Source organism: Branchiostoma belcheri, unplaced genomic scaffold, assembly GCF_001625305.1.
Source record: "Branchiostoma belcheri isolate BF01 breed outbred unplaced genomic scaffold, Haploidv18h27 scaffold14, whole genome shotgun sequence".
NCBI classification, from domain to species: Eukaryota; Metazoa; Chordata; class Leptocardii; order Amphioxiformes; family Branchiostomatidae; genus Branchiostoma; species Branchiostoma belcheri.
In genome coordinates, this window is record NW_017802824.1 from 1,059,241 (window position 1) to 1,082,022 (window position 22,782).

The following is a 22,782-nucleotide window of genomic DNA, read 5'->3' on the forward strand; positions in this document are numbered from 1 at the left end:
AATGAGGAAATTCTTTAACTCAGCTGCATTCCATGATAGGGCTATGTGACATATGTCAAGCTTGTGACATATGTAATTAAGAACGAGAGTAACACAGACAGATATCGATTATGCAAATGACGACTTAATTTGCATAATTATTAAGAAAATGTTATGATTCCATAGTGTAACTGCATGGAATTTCATACTTGGGGTATTTGAATGTGAACATAATTAAACATAACTTATTCAAATAAGGGCATCATTTGCATAATTTATGAGGAAATGCTATAATGGCATTCTTTGTTAAGACAAGACTGTATTTTGGTGTAGAATATGATCAACAGATATAATTCATGCAATTGAGGATCCTATTTGCCGAATCAGGGGGATTAATGTATACTTTCTTAATCATAAGAAAGTCATTTGGCGAAGGTATGAGATCGTTGTAAAAAAAAAGCAAGCTGTGGTCAACATGTGTTAGTCCGCTAAAATATACTTTTGGCATTGTTTGTTGTATAGTATGTATACAGTCATGCATTTGGCAAATATTTTGGCCAGTACTGAGTTTCTACTCGATCTTTCCAGCCGCCACCTCTGAAGCCTGGAAGAGGAAGACTATTGAGAATATAAACTATTCTATTAAAACTATTATGTAACATTAGGAGAATGTAGGTCAGGAGACCTCAGGGTTAAGACAACTACGACGAAAACGAACGGTCATTGACCCTAATCGGACTCTCTCAATAAGATCTGAGCATGATGGCCGCCGCCACCAGTCTGCTCCGAGGGGCCTTCCGCAGCTCTCGGGCTGCCGTGCGTCTGTCCTGCCGACATCCGTACAGCACGGAGGCGGCGGCTACGAGCGCCAGCGGAGTCAACCTAGTCGAGGCGCATGTGGACTGGCTCACGAAGGTGCAGGCCCAGCCTCCGGTCCGTGTTCGCGGGAGGGAATGGGCTGCCCGGGTCTCACAGCCTCAACTTTCCCGAGTTCCTCTCCCCGCCGAGACCCGGCTATCCCCGCGTCTTCACGCCCGACGCGCAGGTGAACGCCAGTCCCGAGGAGTGCGCCGTCCCGGCCAGGAAGCTTCTGGAAGACCTGCTGGACCAGGCGAACGAAGGCGCCGTCCTGTTCCGCGGCCTACCCCTCCACACGCCCGAGGATTTCTCCCGCTTCATGTCCAACCTTGGCCTGAAGTTGACAAGTTACAAAGGCGGCTCAGGTGTACGGCATAACCTGGCAGCGTCCGTGGACACAGCCAGTAACGAACCACCAGACTTCTGTATCGAACCGCACAATGAGATGGCCTACACCGACCATTTTCCGGAAAAGGTTTTTAAATGAAATTCTGTGTGATTCCTCTTCTAATATTCTCGAAAACTAACATCATAATCGCATAAGTATGAATCAATCCATTAACCAAGTGACGCAATATATTTAGCGTTAAGAGTCACAATAACGTTCTTTCAATACGTCCGCGACAGAACAAATACAAGTTTTGTGGTCTAGACATGTTTGTTTAGACAGCATAAGCACATAGCCTGTTCCCAATCCTGACATCTCTCTCAATAATTAGAGTTACAGAAGCAGGTGCTGACCAAAATTTTGTGTGCCCTTACTAAAAGATGTAGGTTTAATACATAGCTGTCTACAGACTAGTCGATGCGTAACTTGCAACCTGCAAACTGGTCTGCACTGGTTTGACATCTGTTGCCAATTTGGTTGATCGGTACCAGTTCAGCACTGTAATGAGAATTCACAGTGGAAAATGTTCACTTCCACAGGGGTTTATCCCATGAACTGTGAGCAGGTGACGTGTCAATGGAAAATTTGTTCAAACTGATCATATGGTTGGACAGTATAGGCAATTAGTATGAGAAGCTTCCGGTCCCGATCAGGTACATGCACATGTCCACAAAGAACTTTAATAGTGACATAATAATAATCCCGATTCTACGGGCCATTTTTTCAGAGAAGCCTGGACTATGGCACAGTGCCCGAGTCGTGGAAGAAAGCCAACATAGCTCCAATATTGTTGGAGCGCGAAACCTTCTCTCCGTGGCAAAAACTCTCTCGGCAGCAAATCGTCCCTCGCGGCCGCATGTTACTCGCGTCGCTCAGAGAAAAAATAACGCCGACGCCCAACAAGACTGCGAAGGAGGCTAGCTCCAATATACGAAAAAGGAAACAGGTATAAGGTTGGAAATCATAGACCGATATCACTAATATCAATCTACTGCAAACTCATGGAACACGTTACTACTAGTGCCATGATGAGCCACTCGGATGGCAATGACATCTTGTGTGAAATGCAACACGGTTTCAGACAAGGCAGAGCCTGTGCAACACAACTCCTCTCCCTTGTCGATGACCTTGCAGCAAAGACTGAAACACTGGCATACAAACTAACCTGGTTCTGATGGACTTTGCCAAGGCCTTTGGCAAAGTTCCCCATCGCCAGCTCATACACAAACGTGAGCACTATGGCGTTAGGGGTAAGTCTCTGGCCTGGATCCAACAGTTCCTGACTGGTAGGACGCAGCGTTTCAACAACAGTGCCAGACAAGCTGCTGCGATGCAGCTCAGCGTAGCGATCCCGTCTTGCTGCTGCCCTGGGATCTTGTACAAGGTGTTGAGGAAGATGGTCTTCTCTGCACAAAAACGGCGCAAATCCACAGTGAAATCTTCCCAACGCTCTTCTGCATTCTTTCAATTTGCAAAGACAAAAACTCGCAAAAGTATCCAGAGAGTTACAAAACATCATACCAGAGTAGTCCTGTCATACTTGTACGAAAGCGTCATATTTTGAGCCGACCATGGCCATGCCAAATGTGTTTTCCATATTTTTACACAGGTGTTGAATGGCTTTGTCTCAATAAAATGTAATAATTAGTATTGAATGTGAATACTAGCTGCTAGTCTAGCTAATTGCTGTCACAACTTTAAAATTGATATATAACCGGCTTAGAAATACATCATAACGTAGTCTAGTCATGGAGCTTTGAAATAAACTTCATCGTTCATTCGACTCAACGAATCCCAATTTTCTCGCCCGATGAAAATATCATGTCAGTTATCAGAATAATCTGCAGGTGTCAATGGGGACGCCTAGCGATCAAATCATGTCAAGTTGCCCTATGCGGGTCTTCCTGCAATGACACGTTCAGTCGTTTGGCGGCGCCTTTTTTGCACTGTGTGTGAAGACGCACTTTCTTTATACATTAATTTTGTATATCCATGGAGGTAGAATTTTTTTCTACCTCCATGATTTATCCAAGTATACATCGGTTTCGGTCCCTATAGTTCAGTATTGTTATGTTGACACACAAACAAAAAGGTTTCTAAAAGCTCATTCTAAAACACTACACTACGTTTTCCAATATTTTTTAGCCTTGCTGTATACAGCTAACAATGCCAAAGGTACATTTAGCGGATTAACACCCCTCACACTGCAAGTAAATTTTATGGATGACATTTTGTTGCCCGCTGACAGTGGTCAACATGCCGAAAATGGGCAAAGATGTATGTTGCCATGCAGGGACGTGGATGGCAGATAAAGAGAAGAGAAGACAAGACAAGGCTCTGATTTAATGTTTTGTCCGTTTACTTTGATGCATGCAGTGATGTATTTCATTCCTTTTATACTACTAGCTAGTATATGTAATGGTGGCTATGTATGTGTGATGTTCCCACGGAATCAAAACAATTTGTACGATGATTGAAAACTTTTATTTTTCAGTTGTTTCAGTGAGATTGGATGTTGTAATAGTTGGCATTAAACTTAATATAGGTATCATTTCTTACTTTAATAACATTTATGATGTCAAAATTTGAAAATGTGTCTGTGGAGGATGTCATTCATAAAATTTACTTGCTGTAGCCTTAGAACATGTGTGAGGGGAGTTAGTCCGCTAAAGATGTACTTTTGGCATTGTTTGTTGTATACAGTCATGCATTTGGCAAATAATTTGGTCAGTACTAGTTTCTACTCGATCTTTCCAGCCGCCACCTCTGAAGCCTGGAAGAGGAAGACTATTGAGATTCAGAATATAAACTATTATGTAACATTAGGAGAATGTAGGTCACGAGACCTGGGTACCGGTTAAGACAACAACGACGAAAACGAACGGTCATTGACCCTAATCGGACTCTCTCAATAAGATCTGAGCATGATGGCCGCCGCCACCAGTCTGCTCCGAGGGGCCTTCCGCAGCTCTCGGGCTGCCGTGCGTCTGTCCTGCCGACATCCGTACAGCACGGAGGCGGCGGCTACGAGCGCCAGCGGAGTCAACCTAGTCGAGGCGCATGTGGACTGGCTCACGGAGGTGCAGGCCCAGCCTCCGGTCCGTGTCCGCGGGAGGGAATGGCTGCCCGGGTCTCACAGCCTCAACTTTCCCGAGTTCCTCTCCCCGCCGAGACCCGGCTACCCCCGCGTCTTCACGCCCGACGCGCAGGTGAACGCCAGTCCCGAGGAGTGCGCCGTCCCGGCCCGGAAGCTTCTGGAAGACCTGCTGGACCAGGCGAACGAAGGCGCCGTCCTGTTCCGCGGCCTGCCCCTCCACACGCCCGAGGATTTCTCCCGCTTCATGTCCAACCTTGGCCTGGAGTTGATAAGTTACAAAGGCGGATCAAGTGTACGGCATAACCTGGCAGCGTCCGTGGACACAGCCAGTAACGAACCACCTGACTTCTGTATCGAACCGCACAATGAGATGGCCTACACGGATCATTTTCCGGAAAAGGTGTTTTTTCTTTCAATGAAATACTATTCTGTGTGATTCCAGTTCAAATATTCTTGAAACCTAACGTCATAATCGCCAAGTGACCTAATGAGTCAAAATAACGTTACTACTAGTATTTCAATACGCCCTCGACAGAACAAATAGAGATATGTTTGTGAACATGTTTGTTTAGACAGCATAAGTACATAGCCTGTTCCTAATCCTGACTTCTATGTCAATAATAAGGGTTACAGAAGCAGGTGCTGACACAAAATTTTGTGTGCCCTTACTAAGAGATGTACGTTACATAACTGTCTACAGACTAGTTGATGTGTAACTTGCAACCTGCAAACTGGTCTGCACTGGTTTGACACCTGTTGCCAAACTGGTCTGTACCAGTTCAGCGCTGTAATTTGTGTAAATAAAGTCCAGACAACATGGGAGTAATAATAGCCTACCAGAAAAGATGAATGGAAATAATTTCTGTCCCCTTTGGGGTCAGCAGTTTTCAAGCTGCCTTGAGAATTCAAAGTAGAAAATTTCCACTTTCTTACAAGCAGTTCCCCCTAAAATATTAACAGGTGTCAATGGAAAACTTGTTCAAACTGTTCAAGGATTTCATACTGTGACTGGTCACAGTAGTCGATTCTGGTCTCGTCAGTTATTGTAACATGCTGGACTGTATATTTATGAGAAATCTGTGTTACTTCTTTTGCTAGTACAAAATGTGGGAGTCAAGATAAAAAAATTACTCTCCAAGCAGAGGTTTGGGTTTTGGGTTATTTTTGGCGTATGTTTAGATTTTTTTATTGGGGTTTCTTTTTTGCACTAGAATTTTTCTTTCACCCAACCCAACCTCTGCCGGGAGTCAAAAGCATCAATGTGCTATAAATCACTTCAACACATTACGGTCGTTCTGCAAGTAGGTGCGAACCAGACGCATTGGCACAGTCAGCATAGGCACAGTCAGCAGGAGGCGTGTGGCCGAATGAATGCCTTTCTGACTGGTTAGATGTGTGATAATCCACCACAATAAAATAGATATCCCTAATGATAATTTGATGGTTCCCGGGGAGGAGCACTGTCACGTTTCTTGAATAGGTTTGCCCCGCCCCGGGGTGAGTGCCGGCAGAGGTTGGGTTTGGTGAAAGAAAAACTCCAGTGCAAAAAAAGAAACCCCGATAAAAAAAGTCTAAAAACATGCCAAAAATAACCCAAACCTCTGCTTGGAGAGTAACCAAAGATAACAATGTTAGCCAGGATACTACAGTCACTATAGGCATGTAAGCAGGTCTGGAAAATCAGTGAGAATTGAGAATCAATGATTTTTATTAAATTCCTGCTTGGATATAATAAATCATTCCTTCTCCTCAGCTGTGATTAGGAGAATAAAGTTGTTGATACACATTCTTTGTAAAATGTCATCTCCAAGCAGATATATGGGTGTAAAATCATGTTTACTGGCTGCCAGGATTTTACTACAAGAAAAGCCTGTGAATGTTATCTTCCACCTTAACATCTGCTTGGAGAGTAAGCCCAACTCTCCATATAGCATATATATAAAGACTTTAAGTGCATCTAACAAATCTATGGCTAAATTTGATTCTCCATATACCTACCTCCATATAGACCTGCTCTTCAAGCACAGGTTGAGGGTTTTGCTATTTTTCAGGTGTTTTTAGGCATTTTTGAGGTTTATTATTTTTTTCTCCAGCCATATTGGATACATCCTATCCTGTCAATCATACTGTCTTGCCAATTTGAAACTGTCCTACAGTGACTTTAAGTCACAAAAAGATCTGCTTGGAGATTATTTATATTCATTATTTGTGTTTTTATTCACCACTGATTTTGTGTTTGTCTTCTTTACTTCAGATATCGTTTTTCTGCCTCCAACCCGCGGCCCCGGGTGCTGGCGGGGAGACCGTGTTAACGGACGTACGCGAGGTCCTGCCGCGCCTGGACACCACCGTGGTGGACAAGTTCCGCAAGCTGGGCGTACGGTACTTCCGCCATGTGCCGAACCGCGGGCCAGAGTCCTACACATCGTGGCAAGAGGTAATTTTCTATCACCATCATTCAGTGTCTGAAATACACACTTGCAGAAATAAATAACAGTGAAGGGCAACAATGAAGAAAACAGTATCCTCAGTTACTTACAGAATCTTATTCAAATCTGCTGCTGTTCTTTGTAAACAGGGCTGTATACATGACTAAACAATATACCGGTAGTATAAACAACAACTGTTACAGTATAGTTGTATACAAGTTTGAGGTACTGATATCATCAAGCTGATACCACGGTTGCAGAATTTCATGAAGTTTGTTGAAATAAGTCTGTCCATGTATTCATATACGAGTGCAGTCTGTATCTGTACCTGTATATCTGGTATAACCACCCTTTGATGTAACACACCAACTTCGCAGGCATGTGGCACGGTGGCAGCTGGATATATTACACTGAACGACTTGCTACACATAACCTTTGAACATCTATACAACTCTAGACATTGTTTAACGCTATTTAATGATATAATGCCCCTACTGTACTTGTAGTGAGTGAGTTCCACTCTTCAATAGTTATAGGAAAGGATCAGTTTTTGAACACCTCAATCTTTGGTGGATAACTCAATCCTTGGTTGACAAACCTACAATCATGTATGTTTAAACCAAGTGTACACTTTGGGTGTTTTTTGCAGGTGTTCCTGACAGAAGACAAGTCAGAAGTTGACAGTTACATGAAGGCCAATGAGATGGGTTATCAGTGGGAGTCTGATGGGTCCCTGTCATGGTGGACAACTCTGCCTGCACTGCGCACATACAAAGGTGACTGGTACAGTTTCAAAAGCACCCCAATAGACCCCGTTTTTAATACCTTTCACTGATTGCATGAACTGCTTACATCACAGGGGGGGCATTTTGAATAGAATGCCATTCTAGAACCAGCTTTCACTTGTGGTGTCCCCATTGGCAGATTTCCCAAAGTGGGTAACTTCAATTTCTGTAAGTTCCTGACCTGCCCCGGTACAATGAGTCCAACGCTTATCAAGTAATCCCTAGTTAATCCCAAGATAATCCCTAGTTCCCTACCTATACCAACTCTAATTTTTTCAGGACTGTAACAGGAAACATATTTTTTTCCTAGGCCTTATTTTAATGAAATCAACCATGATGTTAGCACTGTAATGCATGGGGAACAGATAAATGTACTTTTTAAGCTCATGTCAGCATGACTTTTCATACATGTAGGTGAGGAAATCTGGTTCACCCAGCCACACTCCATGAACGCCACGTATTTCAAGGCTCATCCTGATTGGTCGAAGATGGACATTCCTGACAACCGGTACCCCTTCCACACGTACTACGGCGACGGGTCAGATATCCCGCTGGATGTACTCCAGCATATCAGGGACGTCTGTTGGCAGGTAAGAATCCGCAGGGTGAATGTTCAGGTAGAGTTAAACTTTGATTCAACACAAAAGGGAACTCACAATAAATTTTCGGTCAATCTGGTCAACCTTCATCAGATGCATAATGCACTTGCTGACTCTCTGGAAGCGTGATGACGTTAGGAGTTAATCAAAAGTGGCAGGAAGACGGATTCTCCCACTGTCATGGTTCAGAAGGGGTTGATGGGCCCTGACGTAAACTGCCTCTTTCACGCCCCTCACAAAGTAATCCTGCTCTGTATCCAAAATGCGACTTAACCCATTTAATTTCTTGGATATGCCCATTTTTGTTCTGATTGGAAAAAAATAAGATACATGTATACGTGTGCCATTCAGGTTCTAAATCAATACCCAAATGCTCATATTTTCATACCAACAGTTGAAGAAAATCCTTGTGTCTTTCTACAAATGTAATTATTTCTAGTGATTTGATAAGTTCAAGATGCAGTCTGATACATTGACTTTGCACTGGCCTGGTTTTATTTTGCCTGGCCGCTTCATTGATTTTCTGCTAAAATTCGAGAACCAACAAATCAAAATGGTGTGGCCTCAAGCAGTGTATATTGTGATATCCAAGCCTCACATTCTACATGTACATGAAGATATTTGACCTTGTCAGGCTAAATATATCCTGGGTTCATCCATAGGCCATAACATGGTCTCCATACCAGAGATGATTTAGAGGAATGTCGCTATTTTGTGTTGTGACTACATCCTTTTTTATGTACCAAAGTTGGGCTGTATCATGCAGTTTTGAGGGGCGTTATTTAACATTTTTGCACCTAAATATTTCAATCGAAAAACTCATCATGTGATTGTCATTTACTACCACTTTTCAACGTATTTGTGCTACTTATGTCAAATTTCGCTTGGCACTAAAACAGCCCACACGAGGCGCAATCAGTTTCTGGTGCCACCACAAACTACCAGAGTGTAAACAAACATGGCTGACAGCTGTGTTTCAAGCTTTTAAACACAGTCGTAAGGCGTCATATTTTGGCACCTCCACTTCCTAAATGACAATATAACAGAGCAGATTCAACTTACGTTGTGAAGAAATTAATGACCAAAAATTTGTATCATCCTAAAATTACATAAATTATTGATATTTGTATAATTATGTGACTTCTTCCTGCACCTCTGTTCTCCAGGTTTCTGTGGGTTTCCAGATGCAGAAGGGAGACCTGATCATGCTGAACAACATGTATGTGAAGCACGCACGCATGTCCTTCACTGGCACCAGGAAGCTGGCCATCTCCCTCGCACTGCAGAAGAACTAGATCCAGTTTGTCTGACCAAGGAGGCTTTTAAATCCTTTGAAATTCATTTTTGGAGATGCACCTGTGCACCTAAGGCCACACCAATTTTATTTGTTGGTTCTCCGATTCGCCTCTTCATTTTTGTCTGATTTGCAAAAGAAAAAAAAAAGATTCTGATTCTGAATCAACTCAGATATGCTGATATATTGCCCCCAACAGTTGAGGAAAGTCCTTTTCTTCCTAGTTGTTTCCATCTATCAGTGCAGTCATTTGATTGAAAGTTCAAAATTCATTGTTTAAATACTAACCCAGCCTTTTGTGTTGACTTCATGGCTCCTATCGTAGCATTTGCTATAATAAGATGCCTAGACCCGTTTTCACTTTTTTATTTTTTTGCCCTGTCGCTTCATAAAAATTATTTTTTTAGAAAAAATCTGAGAACCCACAAATTAAATTGGAGTGGCCTAACCTAGAAATCTGGGTGTACAACATAAAGAAGGATGTCAGCAAAACCTTTTTACAAAGCTTACTGTTTCTTTCGAGAGCTTGAATCAGAAATTCAGTAATGCAATAAAGGTTTTTATCACAGTTGATTGGATGTTGAAAACATTGAGAACTGTGTAATACCGTGTAGTATACAATAGTACTTTTATGTACTATGTAACCTTACACAGATGTCTAGGAGCTCCAATGTACTCACGGTCAAAAATGAAGTTTGGGTGCACAAAAGTGCATGCAATTACGCACCCAGTATTTTAAGCCCTATTTTATCCTATAATGGAATGTATTTGGGGAATGAGGGGTGGTGATTTTTTTTCCAAAAGAAAAGGATGGAAGGAATTGGCTCATAGAAGCATGCTAGCTGTCAAGATTCATGTAATATATGATGATATATAGTTAATTCTCTAACCATTGAATATCCATGGTTTCTTATTATTTTCAATGGCACAGAAGTATGTTTATTCTCTGAAAGGGAGAAGCACAAATGAACAGATGTGTGATTATACTTCTGAACAATTATGTACAAAAATTTTTAATTATTTCTTCATTTCATTGGTTTCTAGTACCAAAGGGTAGATATTCATATCATTTGAAGACTTGTATAAATTATATTACAGTGGTATGACATATCTTTGCATAATAATAAACTATAATTTATGCGCTCAAGTTTGAACTTTGACTCTTGAAGTTCCTACAAGAGTATACAAAAATGTATATGTACATGAAAGGTACGGTTTTTGCAGACTAACTTTCTGGCATGACAGCTGTAAATACTAGTAATCGTTGTTGAAAATTTCCAAAAGTATATATTTTTTAAATATCTTTCAAACTAACTGAGGCATGTAATATATAACACCAATTTTGATATAAGTTCACGTCACGTGTGTTATCTACGTGACATCACGGAAGCGGTGGATTGCTCATTCCAGACAAAGACTGGAGTTGTACAGTTGAAAATTTGGGTGAGTCCAATTTGTTGTATTGGAAATTACAGTTTAAACTTGCTTCATAATGATTTCTACCAACACAGATGAACTTTCAAGATAATTTTGATACATATACAATACAAATGTAGCAGGAAGAACTTAAATGCTATTGGGGAATGAGGCACGTGCTGCTACACAAGTGTTAAGCTGATTTGCATGATGAAAGGTTATGTCAATATTAAGTATATTTACATCTGATATCGAAATGCAGCATGCAGAAAGAACGTTTGACCATTTGGGAAGGAGGCACGTGTTACTACACGCGAGTGTTAGGCATATTTGCATGATGAAAGGTCATATCAATTAGATTTAGTTTGTTTACAACAACACCTTGTTGTGCAAATGTGGCTAGACAGACTCAAAATACTTCAGTAGGGTCTAGGAAAAAAATGTTTCCTTTTTCAGTCTTGAAAAAATCAGGGTCTGACTAGGTAGGGATTATCTTTTTTTTCTTTTACCTTAGGCCACACCAATTTAATTTCTTGGTTAACGGATTCGCCGCTTCATTTTTTTCTGATTTGCAAATAAAAATAAGAATTCAGAATCAACTGCAAAATGTTCATATTTTGCCCTGAACAGTTGAAAACAGTCCTTTTCTTACCACTTGTTACAGTCATTCCATCTTTCAATGCAGTAGTATAATTAAAAGTTCAAAATTCATTGTTTAAATTTTGAACCAGCCTGGTGTGTTGACTTCATGGCTCCTATGGTACCATTTTGGGCCATAATAGGATGCCTAGGCCTGTTTTTATTTTTATTTTTTTTTCGCCCGCCCGCTCCATTATTTTTGTAGAAAAATCCGTTAACCAAGAAATTAAATTGGTGTGGCCTTAGCACCCTCTTGTGATCCAACAAGGAGCTCCTTACTTATACAATGCAGTTTAACTAGAAGTAAAACTTGAATGGGGATTAATATTCAATGTTGGAACAACGGATTGAACAACATTTCATCACTCAGGTGCTTGAGTTAGAAAAGGTTGATCATAATTTATGTCCCTTGCAGGGGTCTACACAAAAAAAAAGGCTATAGGGTTGGCCAAGGACGTTCAACGTCCTTGGGTTGGCAGTTTTTTCTAGGATCGGTCAGGAAACGGAACAATATATTTTCTCTGGGCTGTGCAGGAGATACATGTAATACTTGAGCTGTGATCCTTATGATGAAGCAAATTTGGAGGAGAATATCTTGGCGATCCTCTTGGCCTGCTCTGCTGTAGGAGCTTGTCTACTAGTCGGTGGTCTGTGTACTCCCTGTGACCTTTGTCCCTTCCTATCAGGTACCTTGTCCAGATCTTCATTAGTGCCATATACCCTCTGGGTCCTGTCCTGTGTTTGAGAACAAAGGGATAAAAAAATTCCAACATTAGGGAAGAATGTAGCCCAACAAGCATTAGTGACCCAAGCATCGATGTACAGGCTATCATTAGGCCACACCAATTTAATTTGTTGGTTTAAAGATTTGCCCAATTTTTTTATGATTTGTGAAAAAAAAAACATTTCAGGCTCTGTATTGACACCCAAAATGCTCATATTTTGGCCTCGACAGTTAAAGAAAGTCCCTTCTGTTCAGAGTTTTTACAGTTTTTCATCCATCAATGCAGTGGTTTCAAATTGATGAAAAGTTTGAAATTCATCATTTAAATTACAAACCAACCTAGTGTGTTGGCTCCTAGATCCCAAACTAAAACATGCATGAGGACACTTATATTTTCAATGCCAGTGTTGAAAAACTGATTGTACAATGTTTCATCTCTCAGGTGTCAGATCATGGAGCTAGAAAAGGTTGATCAGCTCGAAAAATTAATTGATGTCCCTTGCAGGGGTCTATCCCCCAAAAAAGTATAGGTTCAGCAGGTCTTTCTAGGGTCGGTCAGGAAACACAACATTTTTTCCCTAGGTCTAATGGATACGAAAACAAGACATGAATTATGTATAGCACAATTTCTCCTCATTAAGGTCAAGAGGTGACTGAGTGGTGAACACTGTAACTTACCAGATGTAACTGTACCATAAAATTACACTTAATGACTCAACAGTTACTGTGTACTGTAAACCCAGTGCCAGTGCTCACATAACGAAACATTAAAATTTTGCAAGCTACAAAGAATTTTAAAATGCTGCATCTGTACACATGTACATGCATGGAGGTATAAAAACTCTTTTTTATACCTCCATGGTAAATGTATACAACTGCATTTACTACAAATGACCAGCTTTGCACACTCTGTATACGTAGTACTATAGAAAGCTTGACAGTTCATAAAAAATTGACAAGTTTTAGAAAAAAAATTTCCAGTAGCACAATTTTTAATTTTACTAAGTTCACTGCTGTCTTGTGCAGGTAGACATCAGAAATACCTGCACAGCTCCAATTTTACCTGCACTAACCTGCATATACCCAGTACATGGACCAGTGCAGGTTAGGTGCAGGTAGACATCAGAAATACCTGCACAGCTCCAATTTTACCTGCAATAACCTCAGCATATGCAGGTGGTATTTTGAGCCCCAATAAACTGCACACAACAGACCAAGAAGTGAGTGTACATCTGACCTGTGTAGTCATGCCCCTTGGTTGGGGTAAGGCTGCTGTAGCAGACCGCAGGGCTCGCATGGAGGCCTCCAGGTCTTGTGGTGGGAGAAAGAAGTTGGGTACCTGTACTGGCATTGGGGGAATAGGACTGGGTAACGCCACTGTTAAGGAAAGTACAAAATCTTGCAAAATCATCATAGCAAAAAAAATGAACATATACAACTGGGGTAAACTACTGGTAATGTTCTTTTCAAATTATTCTTCTGTTACTTAGCAACGGACAATTAAAACAACAACTAGTACTTTTAAATTTTGATGGTGAGATGCAAACAATAAAATGATAGTGCAAATGTATATGTTGATTGCATAATATCATTTCAGTTAAAGTTATTTTTTTTTTAAATTTATATAAATCATTCTTTTTATTGTTTCCAAAATTCACACAAAAGAAAGCATGGCACAACGAAACAAACTGAAACCACATGCATAACTACAAAACTAAATAAAAACCAGTAAACAATATAGATGATATAACAGAGTGTTACAAAGTATAAAAAAAAGTCAACCCCAATTACAATTTATTTATAATTTCTTCAAGGAGATGAAAGTAGACCTATTAGCTTTCCCCATTTTCCCCTGTGTTTTTTTGTCTTGTTTCAGTTAAAGTTTATAGAAAATATTGTATTTTGGTGTCATGGTCTTTAAAAGCTTGTTTTGATTTTCAAGACATTGACAGTTGTATAATGTGCTAAGTATATATGGTAATTTTACTTAGAAATAGAATATCTTGAGAAGGATACAAGCTGGGTTGTTTTCTGTCAGTCTCTTCAGCTGATTCTTCATTCTCCTTGTCACTCTCCCCTCCCCTCCTCTCCAGGCCCTCCTCTATCCTGCCCTCTGCAAACCGAGGGACACTGGTTCTACTCCCATCACTGTCAACCGAATCTGTCGTTTCTCTGGTTTGCTGTACATGTGCATGATCTACCAAGTCTGTATCATCCGGTGTGTAAGGAATGGGGGAAGGTAGTGACCTAGAACCTTCAGATGACATTGACTTTGTCCTTTCCCGGCTATGCTCACGGTCAAACATGGAGAACGCTTGTCCTTCAAGCTTGTTCTGTTCTTCTTCAGGCTCACTTGTTTTTCCAAGTGGAGAACCCTTGTGGGATCGACCTGAGTCTTCATCAGACCTGTCTGCTGCGTGGTCTCCAGGTGTGGTCTCAAAGATGTCGTCAAGAAGACGATCCTTTTCTAGAGCAGGCATTTCTCTGGGTGAATCAGTAGTACTAGTAGAGAAAACTGGTCCTTCTTCACCTTTGGTGCCGAAGGAAGACGGAAAATCCTTTAACGGAAGAGGAATATCTGCAGAAGTTTTATCCTCATCTGCGAGTGTGTCTGTGGGTGCTATCTCTTGTTCCTGTGTACCGGTTATCGCCTCTGGTGACCAGTTTGCAAAGTGTGCTGAAGAAACGTCATTCAGTGCCCTGACTGGTACAACATCTTCCTCATCCGCATCACTGAACTGGACGCTGTCTTCCCACTTGATGGAATCGTCCTCTGAGTTGGATGACCTTTCCCCTGCCTGCTGCTGACCTTCCTGTGACCTATGACCTGAGACCTTTGGTAGGTTAAAATCCTGACCTATCAACTGTGCATCATGGGATAGCATTGCATCATGGGAAGGTTGAAGGGAGTGCTGTGGATGTGAAAGACTTGTTTCTGAACCATAAAGGCCTGGTAGTTGGTCTTCAAGCTGCTCTTGGTCTTGGTTTTGAGCTTCTTGCGATGTCCTCTCTAAAGGATCAGTCCCAAACAAGCCACCAACAGCCTTGTGGACTGTATCAGAGAGAACATCATCATCATCACCATTGTGGTCATGCGATGTGCTGTCTGTCTTAGTTGAACCTTCCTGCACTACAGGTGCGACACTGTCACTTAAGTCATACGTCCTCCTGAGATGAGACCCGTTGTCTGTGTCACCATCTCTCTCCAGTCCAGCATGAACCGTTCTTTGCAGTCCGACAACCTCCTGAGCTTTGGTAGTGTCTGGGGTCTCGGTGCCTTTGCCTGTTAGAAGTTTTTGCATTCTTCCCTTCAGCTGGTCTAGTTCTTCCATGTTCTTCCTGTAAATCATAAATTCTCAAGAAGTCAGGAATAAACTAGACGGGTAACATTTGCAAAGCAAATGCATCATGTTCTCCATCATATGGTCTAGCCTAACAAATTACATTTTTGTACTGCTCTATTTATTCTTACTCGAACACATTTCATATCTATGGTGACCAGCTCGTCCAACTCTGTCCTACCATTGCTACGTAATATGTATTCCAACACTACAAGGTGTCTGCTACAGCACCAGTTACCATGGTGACAGACATCTGGTTCATGCCATTGACCTTACATGTATTTGCATGGAGAAGAAACAGAGCAAAAAAAAACATTATGTTTCCCTTCTGTGAAGTTAAACATAATACTAGTAATTGATAAAGTAGCAAGTATTAGTGCCACCCAAACAAGTCTCAAAGTTGCATGCATGTAAAGAGCAACTAATAATTTTTATAAAGACCGGAGACACTACAAGTACCTTAGATTCTGCAGTAACAATGACCTGGATGTTTCCTTGCTGTCTAGGAACTGTGCCTCCTGGTCCTTTCCTTTATCATGTTTGTCTTCTGTCTGTTGTGGTAAGAACCCAGTCTCCTGTTGCTGTTCTTGTAGACTTTTGTGATACTGCCTCACATTTAGATAGTGCTCAGCAAAGTGCTTTGGTCTACTTGGACTGTAAAGAGAGGACACAGATTGTTTTCTTAGGACCTGCAAGCGAACAGTTATTCAGAGACTAAAGATATTCAATGGTGTTAAAGAGACACCTAGGGACGATCACATGAACTGCACACTAATACTAAAACTTCTTCGCTTGGTTCTGACAATACTGTACTTAGTGCTGTGTACCTAAACCCGCATTTAGGTTCAGGTCCAGGTCCAGATTCAAGTCCAGAGGTAAGTCCGGACGTAAACCCATGGCATATACAAAATTGCATGTTGGCAACTTTGCGATGTTGTTTGGGCAAAACTTCAGCCATATAACATGGAGGCCAACACTTGACGATGCCCAATAGCAATGTTTTCTTCATTTTGCAGCACAGATTTTGCAATCTATGGAAGGTTTTGCATGGTTTGGAAAGAAAAGAGGTATGTGACATGTTTTTTTTTTTGTAATAAGTCCAGAATCGGTTCTTGACTTAGGTTTTTTTTTGGACTTGAACCTAAACATGTCCAGCGAACTGGTACACAGCACACTATCTGTACTGGTACTCAGAAAGTCAGCATGTGAAAGGTTAGTGTACTGACCTGTGGAGTTTCACTGCTTGTTCTGGGTACCTGGCGATGTGGCTGGGGAACATGGGATAGGCGGCAGTCGTGGTGTAACCATGGAGACCAGACGGCAGCGGAGGGAACATGCTGGGTCTCTGTCGACTGGGAGAAACTCTCTCCTTGGGCATTACACTCACCTGTGGGTTAACAATCGGAAAACATTGTTAAAACCTTTGTTCCAACTACAAACAAATGTAGAGCTGTGTACTAGTACATGTATGTATGTACCGGTTCTGTACTGGAAAAATTCATTAGGTACATGTCCAAAATACCTTATCCCTCAGTACTGATACTGTACCTATTGATTTCACACTAATTATGTGCCTATTTGTGACCTAAAATGCCAGGGGTCCCAAAGTAAGGACAACGTGTTGTGTTGCATATTAGTTATGCTCCCTATACTATAAATGTATACACAAACCTGACATCTACATTGTATAGGCTATATATATATAGATGTCACTTTGGTCAGGTTTGTGTTGCAGGGTAGGAGATGATAACTGAAACATCTTTTAGTTTTGCCTATGTTTTGTATAAGAATTCTCCATAAACAAACACTTACACCTAACTGTCAAGTTTACTCACGTTTCTGTCATTATGGAAGGAGTTCAGAAGAACATTTTAATTTAGTGAATTGTTCAGGTGCAGTTTCAGGTCTGGACCTGGACCTAAACCCGTGTTAGGAAAACTGCTCATACCTTGATCTGTCCGTGACAGTGCCCGTTGAAGTCCATGATGTTGTACCAGCCTGAGATGTAGTGCAGACCAGCTGACAAGGTAGACAGGTCCACGGAGGCAAAGCCAACCACTCGGTCCAGTGTCACATCTGGAACAAAACATTAAGCTTCATAATTTTATTTATATCATACCCGGGCCGCGATAACGTTCGATAACGGGTTCCGGACCGGGCCATACTTTACGGTACGGCCCGGTCTGGAACCCGTTATCGAACGCTTCCATGGCTTCCATAAAACGATTCGAACGCGTTTCTCCCTAACCGCGTGCGCCCCTTTCGAGAATTCGAATACAGAATCCGGACATTGGAACTGATGTTGTTGCATTTGAGGGTTTAGGGGCACCAACTTTTGGCTCATATTGCATTGAAAGGCGCGTTTTCTTGGGTGGGTATGATATAAATAAAATACAACACGGTGTATTCCGCATCGCCCTCGGTCCCGGCCCACCCACGAGTCAGATCGCCCTCCGGCCTGCGGGCGATCCGATACCTCGGGCGATACGGAATACCCCGTGTTGTATTCTATATGTATCAGATGTTAAGCCTGAACAGTACTGTGACATGACATGTATATGGTCATACCGTCATATCCAAAATTCATATTCTAGACTCTATAAATTGACCCTTGGCTTGGTTACAGAAAGTAATTACTTTGCCACAGTATACGGTCTAACTACATGTACAGTGTGTATTACATGTATTAAGTTTCATTGTATATAAATTGTCCTTGGACTTAAGCCCATAAGTTTTAGGTGTGTTTTTATGTTTTCATACCACTTTGTATGTAGTGGTCTGCGTTTTCTAAATATATACTGCATTGTATATATGTCACAAAAACATGTTGTAAAACACTGAAACTGAGCTGGTTCCTTCATCTGCTTGGAGATGAAAAAGAGAAAGTTCCACTTGCCAGGCCCTTCCTTGTCCGAGGTTTTCTGCCACACTTTAAACACCAGGTTGTGGTCAGGACCCAGGAGAAACCTGCCAAGGTACACGTCACCGTCAAAGTTCCACAGGGGGTTCCTCCCTTCTGACACATGGGTGGTGACAGCGCCACCTTGCTGTAGAGGCTGGAATGACACGTAGTAGGCTGGGATGACGCTGGGTCCTCCAGGAACAGAGGAGAGGTGTACGGCTCTCTCCACACCCACATGGACAGGAATGGTGTCTTCTGGGATAGGTACGTGGTCTTCTCTGTCCTTGTCTGTTCTGCTATCTTTGCTGACATGGCTCCGTCTGTAGTCCACATTTTCATCAGACAATTCCTCCTCTATTTCCTCTGACAACTACGGAATTAAAGAAAGGATATAATTAGGTCAAGAAAACAAATATGTACAAGGTGGCATCAAAATACAACAGGTAAGTACAAATTTCTGTGTGGCAGTGGCACTTGGCTCTGAATTTTTACAGTGTATTTTCAATCATTTTCGCAGTATTTTTAAGTCAGCTATTTTTGCGGTAACCTCTTACCATAAACTCTTCACTACAACCACGCAAGCATAATAACAGTGTTGTGTATTGTTACTACAGTTAGTTGTTTACACCAGGAACAAAAAAGTACTGCAAACACTAGATTCAAGTACTGCCAATTTACATTTTATGTATTTTATTTATTTATATATTTATTGTGTTGTGTATTGTTACTACAGTTACTGTTGTTTGCACCAGGAACAAAAAGGTACTGCAAACACTAGATTCAAGTACTGCCAATTTACATTTTATGTTTTTCCTTCCTGAAAGCATAGTTTTGACATGAGTAAGGGGTTTGGGCGAAGGACACAAATGACAGGGGGATGCCCCCAGGAAATTCAGTATTACGTCAATCGGGTTTTCAACATTCCTGGTAACAAATTGTGACGTCAGAGATTCTTTGGGGACTTCTAGTAAAAGGTGAACACATCCTGCCCTCACAAAGACTAATGCTAACACTTAACTACCACACCTGTACTATATGACCCCTTCACTGGTAGAGCCAAAAATGTCTATAAAATGTCTAACGGACATTAGACATTCTCGAAAGTTCCAGACATTTTTTAAACATTTGTAAGAACGTCTTTCCCAGGCCTTTATAGGGTCTTTTTGGGGAGGGCTTGCTTGTTGTGTTTTCCATTGTTCATGAGGTGTCTTTTAGAATGTCTTTAGAAAAAAAGTGTGAAAACTGACATGCATATGAAAAGCACTACACAAAGCCAAGACAATTTACAGAGCAGGACACAATTAATTAACGGACAGATGCTAATATCTTTATAAGTGCGCATCGTGCTAAACAAAGGACTGTCTCCTAAGGGTGTCCCTATCTGACGTGTGAAGAGACTATGGATATAAAATGTCCACCTTGGGTTATTTTGATGTCGTTTCTCAGTAACTATGTCTTAATGTTCTCCCGACTGGCCTTTGTTCAGCAATGTCTAAATTGTCCGTTAGACATTTTATAGACATTTTTGGTTCTACCAGTGCTTGGCCATTGTGGCCACTCTCTGGTGGCCCCTTAAATCAATTCCCATTGACTCAAGGATTAAAAATCCTGACTTTACTGCTTTACCGGTACATGTATATAGAACAGTCTTTGTATCAAAACAGTCAGTTTTTTTGTGAGTTGACATACATTGTAGAAAAGAGGCACTGCATGCCCTTTTTCGTTAGCCTGGGTTCCATCCTGGTTAGTTTACGTCCGCTCCTACAGTCGCTACCACCAACCAAAATTGGTGGCGACTGTAGGAGCGGACGTAAACTAACCAGGATGGAACCCAGGCTACTTTTTCGTAAGGAGAAATCAGGCCATTTACAAGTCTTCGGAATTCGTAGGCAGCCACCCAAAATCAACATAATTTAAACCTTGTGAATTCAACGTAATTCACAATCAGCTCTGAGAATTCAACGTAATTCATAGTCAGCTCTGAGAATTCAACGTAATTCATAGTCAGCTCTGAGAATTCAACGTAATTCATATATAGTCAGCTCTGAGAATTCAACGTAATTCATAGTCAGCTCTGAGAATTCAACGTAATTCATAGTCAGCTCTGGGAATTCAACGTAATTCATAATCAGCTCAGAGAACTCAACATAATTCATAGTCAGCTCTGGGAATTCAACTGAATTCATAGTCAGCTCTGAGAATTCAACGTAATTCATAGTCAGCTCTGAGAATTCAACGTAATTCATAGTCAGCTCAGAGAACTCAACATAATTCATAGTCAGCTCTGGGAATTCAACTGAATTCATAGTCAGCTCTGAGAATTCAACGTAATTCATAGTCAGCTCTGAGAATTCAACGTAATTCATAGTCAGCTCTGAGAATTCAACGTAATTCATAGTCAGCTCTGAGAATTCAACGTAATTCATAGTCAGCTCTGAGAATTCAACATAATTCAGTCAGCTCCAAGAATTCAACGTAATTCATAGTCATAGAATTCAACGTAGTTCATTGTAGTCAGCTCAGAGAATTCAACGTAATTCATAATCATCAAAAACTTAGGGTGATTCGTAATTACATAAATTTAAGCCTTCTTCAGGTAATTGAATAAAAGCTGTTAAATACTGGTACCTCGCTGCCATCCTCATCGTGGTCTCCTGTTACCTTCATCTCCACATGTGCCCTGAGACAAGCACCGCCCAGGTTACTGACTCCAGGTTTATACAGAGGGTACTGCCCACTGGAAAAAAGTTCCAGCCGTAAACAACAAAGTTACACAGTAAGGTAGAGGAAAAAAATGTTGTGTTTCCTGTCATTGAAAAATTAGGGTCGATAGGTAGGTATTTTATTTTTTTTCTTTTCCTTTTTTTAAAGACTTTGGCTACATCGTGATTCGACTCATACAATACAGTTTAACAAAGTAAAACGTGCATGAGGACACTTATATTTTCAATGTCAATGTTAGAAAGCCGATTGTACAATCATGTTTCATCACTCACATATCAGATCATGATCATGGAGCTAGAGAAGGTTCACCAGTTTGAAAAATTTATGTCCCTTGCAGGGGTCTACACAAAAAAAGGCTAGGAATAGTAGGATTGGCAGTTTTTTGTAGGGTCAGTCAGGAAACAGGAAACACAACATTTTTTCCCTAAGCCCAACACAGACTCAATGTTCAATGGAATAGTAGAAACTAAATGGTTTATTTTCCAGTATTCATTTAGCCTGGTTGTACACTAGTACATGTACATGTAGATACTATACTAGCTCTGATAAATTTTGAATAGGGACATTTGTGTAAGCAAAACATTTGAATGGCAACAGATTTTAAGTGGAGATCGAACAGGAATGCAAAACTTAAATCCAAGTTACCAGGGTACACCCTGTGTCTGCTTCTAGAAAATATTTAAACCGGAAAATATCCAGAACAACCAGAAATACATGTAATGGAGCCACTTAAAGCTCTTATTTTTCACACAACATTTACTGCAACATTTAAATGCCAATTTTTTAAAATAGACCATTTAATGGGGATTAGCAATCAGAGGAGTGAACCGAAGCTAGAATACTAATGTATGGATAAAAGTCTTATTCATCTGCACAGGCATGAAATATCCCATTCAAAATCAGAAACCTTCAGCGCTCAATATATCCATCTCATGACAATAGGCTTTTATGTCAGCTTATATTTTTAGGTCTCCAGATTTTCAGGGGAAAAACTGCCTTAGCCCCACTCCATCAATGCTGAAACATCTGACTCACGTATTCAGTAGCCTTTGTTTTTGATAAAACTGTGGGTGCGTGATTTCATACACACTCTGGTGAACACCAACAACATAATGCTTCAGGCCATGTCAATTTCATCAATTGGTTCTTAGAATCGCCCACTTCATTTTGCAAAAAAATATTCAGGGTCTGACTGAACTCCAAAGGCTCAAATTTTGGCCCCGACAGCTGAAGAGAGTCCCTGTCTTTCTAGTTGTTACAGTTTTTCTATAATTATAACATATCAATGCAGTGGTTTGATTAAAGTTCAATGTTCCTTGATGCATTATAGCAATTTTAAACTGGACTGGCATGTTGACTTCATGGCTCTTATTGTAGCTTTTGAGCCTACATGTTGGCCTGTTTTTGCTTGTCCCTTCATACTGTAAACTACAAATTTTGTGGTATGAGAAAAATGGACATGTTCTATATTATGTTCGTGGTGGCGGCAGGTGCAGAAGAAAGAAAGTCACCAAACTATTCGTTCACGGTAATGATAAATTTGTGGTACTGAAGTGACCACGAACTAGCCTGGTTACCAAACCTATTATAGCTCCCGAGTCCTACAC

The 22,782-nt window shown here is 41.0% G+C and overlaps 2 protein-coding genes and 1 pseudogene across 2 annotated transcripts in view; 1 reads left to right on the forward strand and 2 right to left on the reverse strand.

The window, feature by feature from the left end:
* The first annotated feature begins 689 nt into the window (after positions 1-689).
* On the forward strand, positions 690-9,612 carry LOC109464659 (annotated as a pseudogene).
* Positions 9,613-11,724: 2,112 nt separating this feature from the next.
* LOC109464670 (C2 domain-containing protein 3-like) lies at positions 11,725-13,598 on the reverse strand. The gene is made up of 2 exons (XM_019761710.1): positions 13,446-13,598; positions 11,725-12,219 (listed from the first exon to the last, which is right to left on the reverse strand). Exons 1-2 carry the CDS (start codon positions 13,557-13,559, stop codon positions 12,049-12,051), a joined length of 285 nt encoding a protein of 94 aa, XP_019617269.1. The 5' UTR covers positions 13,560-13,598; the 3' UTR covers positions 11,725-12,048.
* Positions 13,599-13,939: 341 nt separating this feature from the next.
* LOC109464673 (C2 domain-containing protein 3-like) overlaps positions 13,940-22,782 on the reverse strand; it is a 35,041-nt gene continuing 26,198 nt past the window's right edge. Inside the window, exons 14-19 of the mRNA XM_019761713.1 lie at positions 21,080-21,188; positions 18,446-18,821; positions 17,498-17,625; positions 16,776-16,936; positions 16,009-16,203; positions 13,940-15,547 (exon numbers count right to left, since the gene is read on the reverse strand). Coding sequence (XP_019617272.1) covers positions 14,173-15,547; positions 16,009-16,203; positions 16,776-16,936; positions 17,498-17,625; positions 18,446-18,821; positions 21,080-21,188 — 2,344 coding nt within the window. The 3' untranslated portion in view covers positions 13,940-14,172. The remainder of the gene's footprint in view (positions 15,548-16,008; positions 16,204-16,775; positions 16,937-17,497; positions 17,626-18,445; positions 18,822-21,079; positions 21,189-22,782) is intronic.

Bases quoted from the DNA above. Each gene is read 5' to 3' on its own strand.
- LOC109464670 (XM_019761710.1), bottom strand. From the start codon at position 13,559: ATGCCAGTACAGGTACCCAACTTCTTTCTCCCACCACAAGACCTGGAG. The intron at 12,220-13,445 runs GTCAGATGTACA...TCTCAAACACAG, and splicing joins CAAGGGGCATGACTACACAG to GACAGGACCCAGAGGGTATA.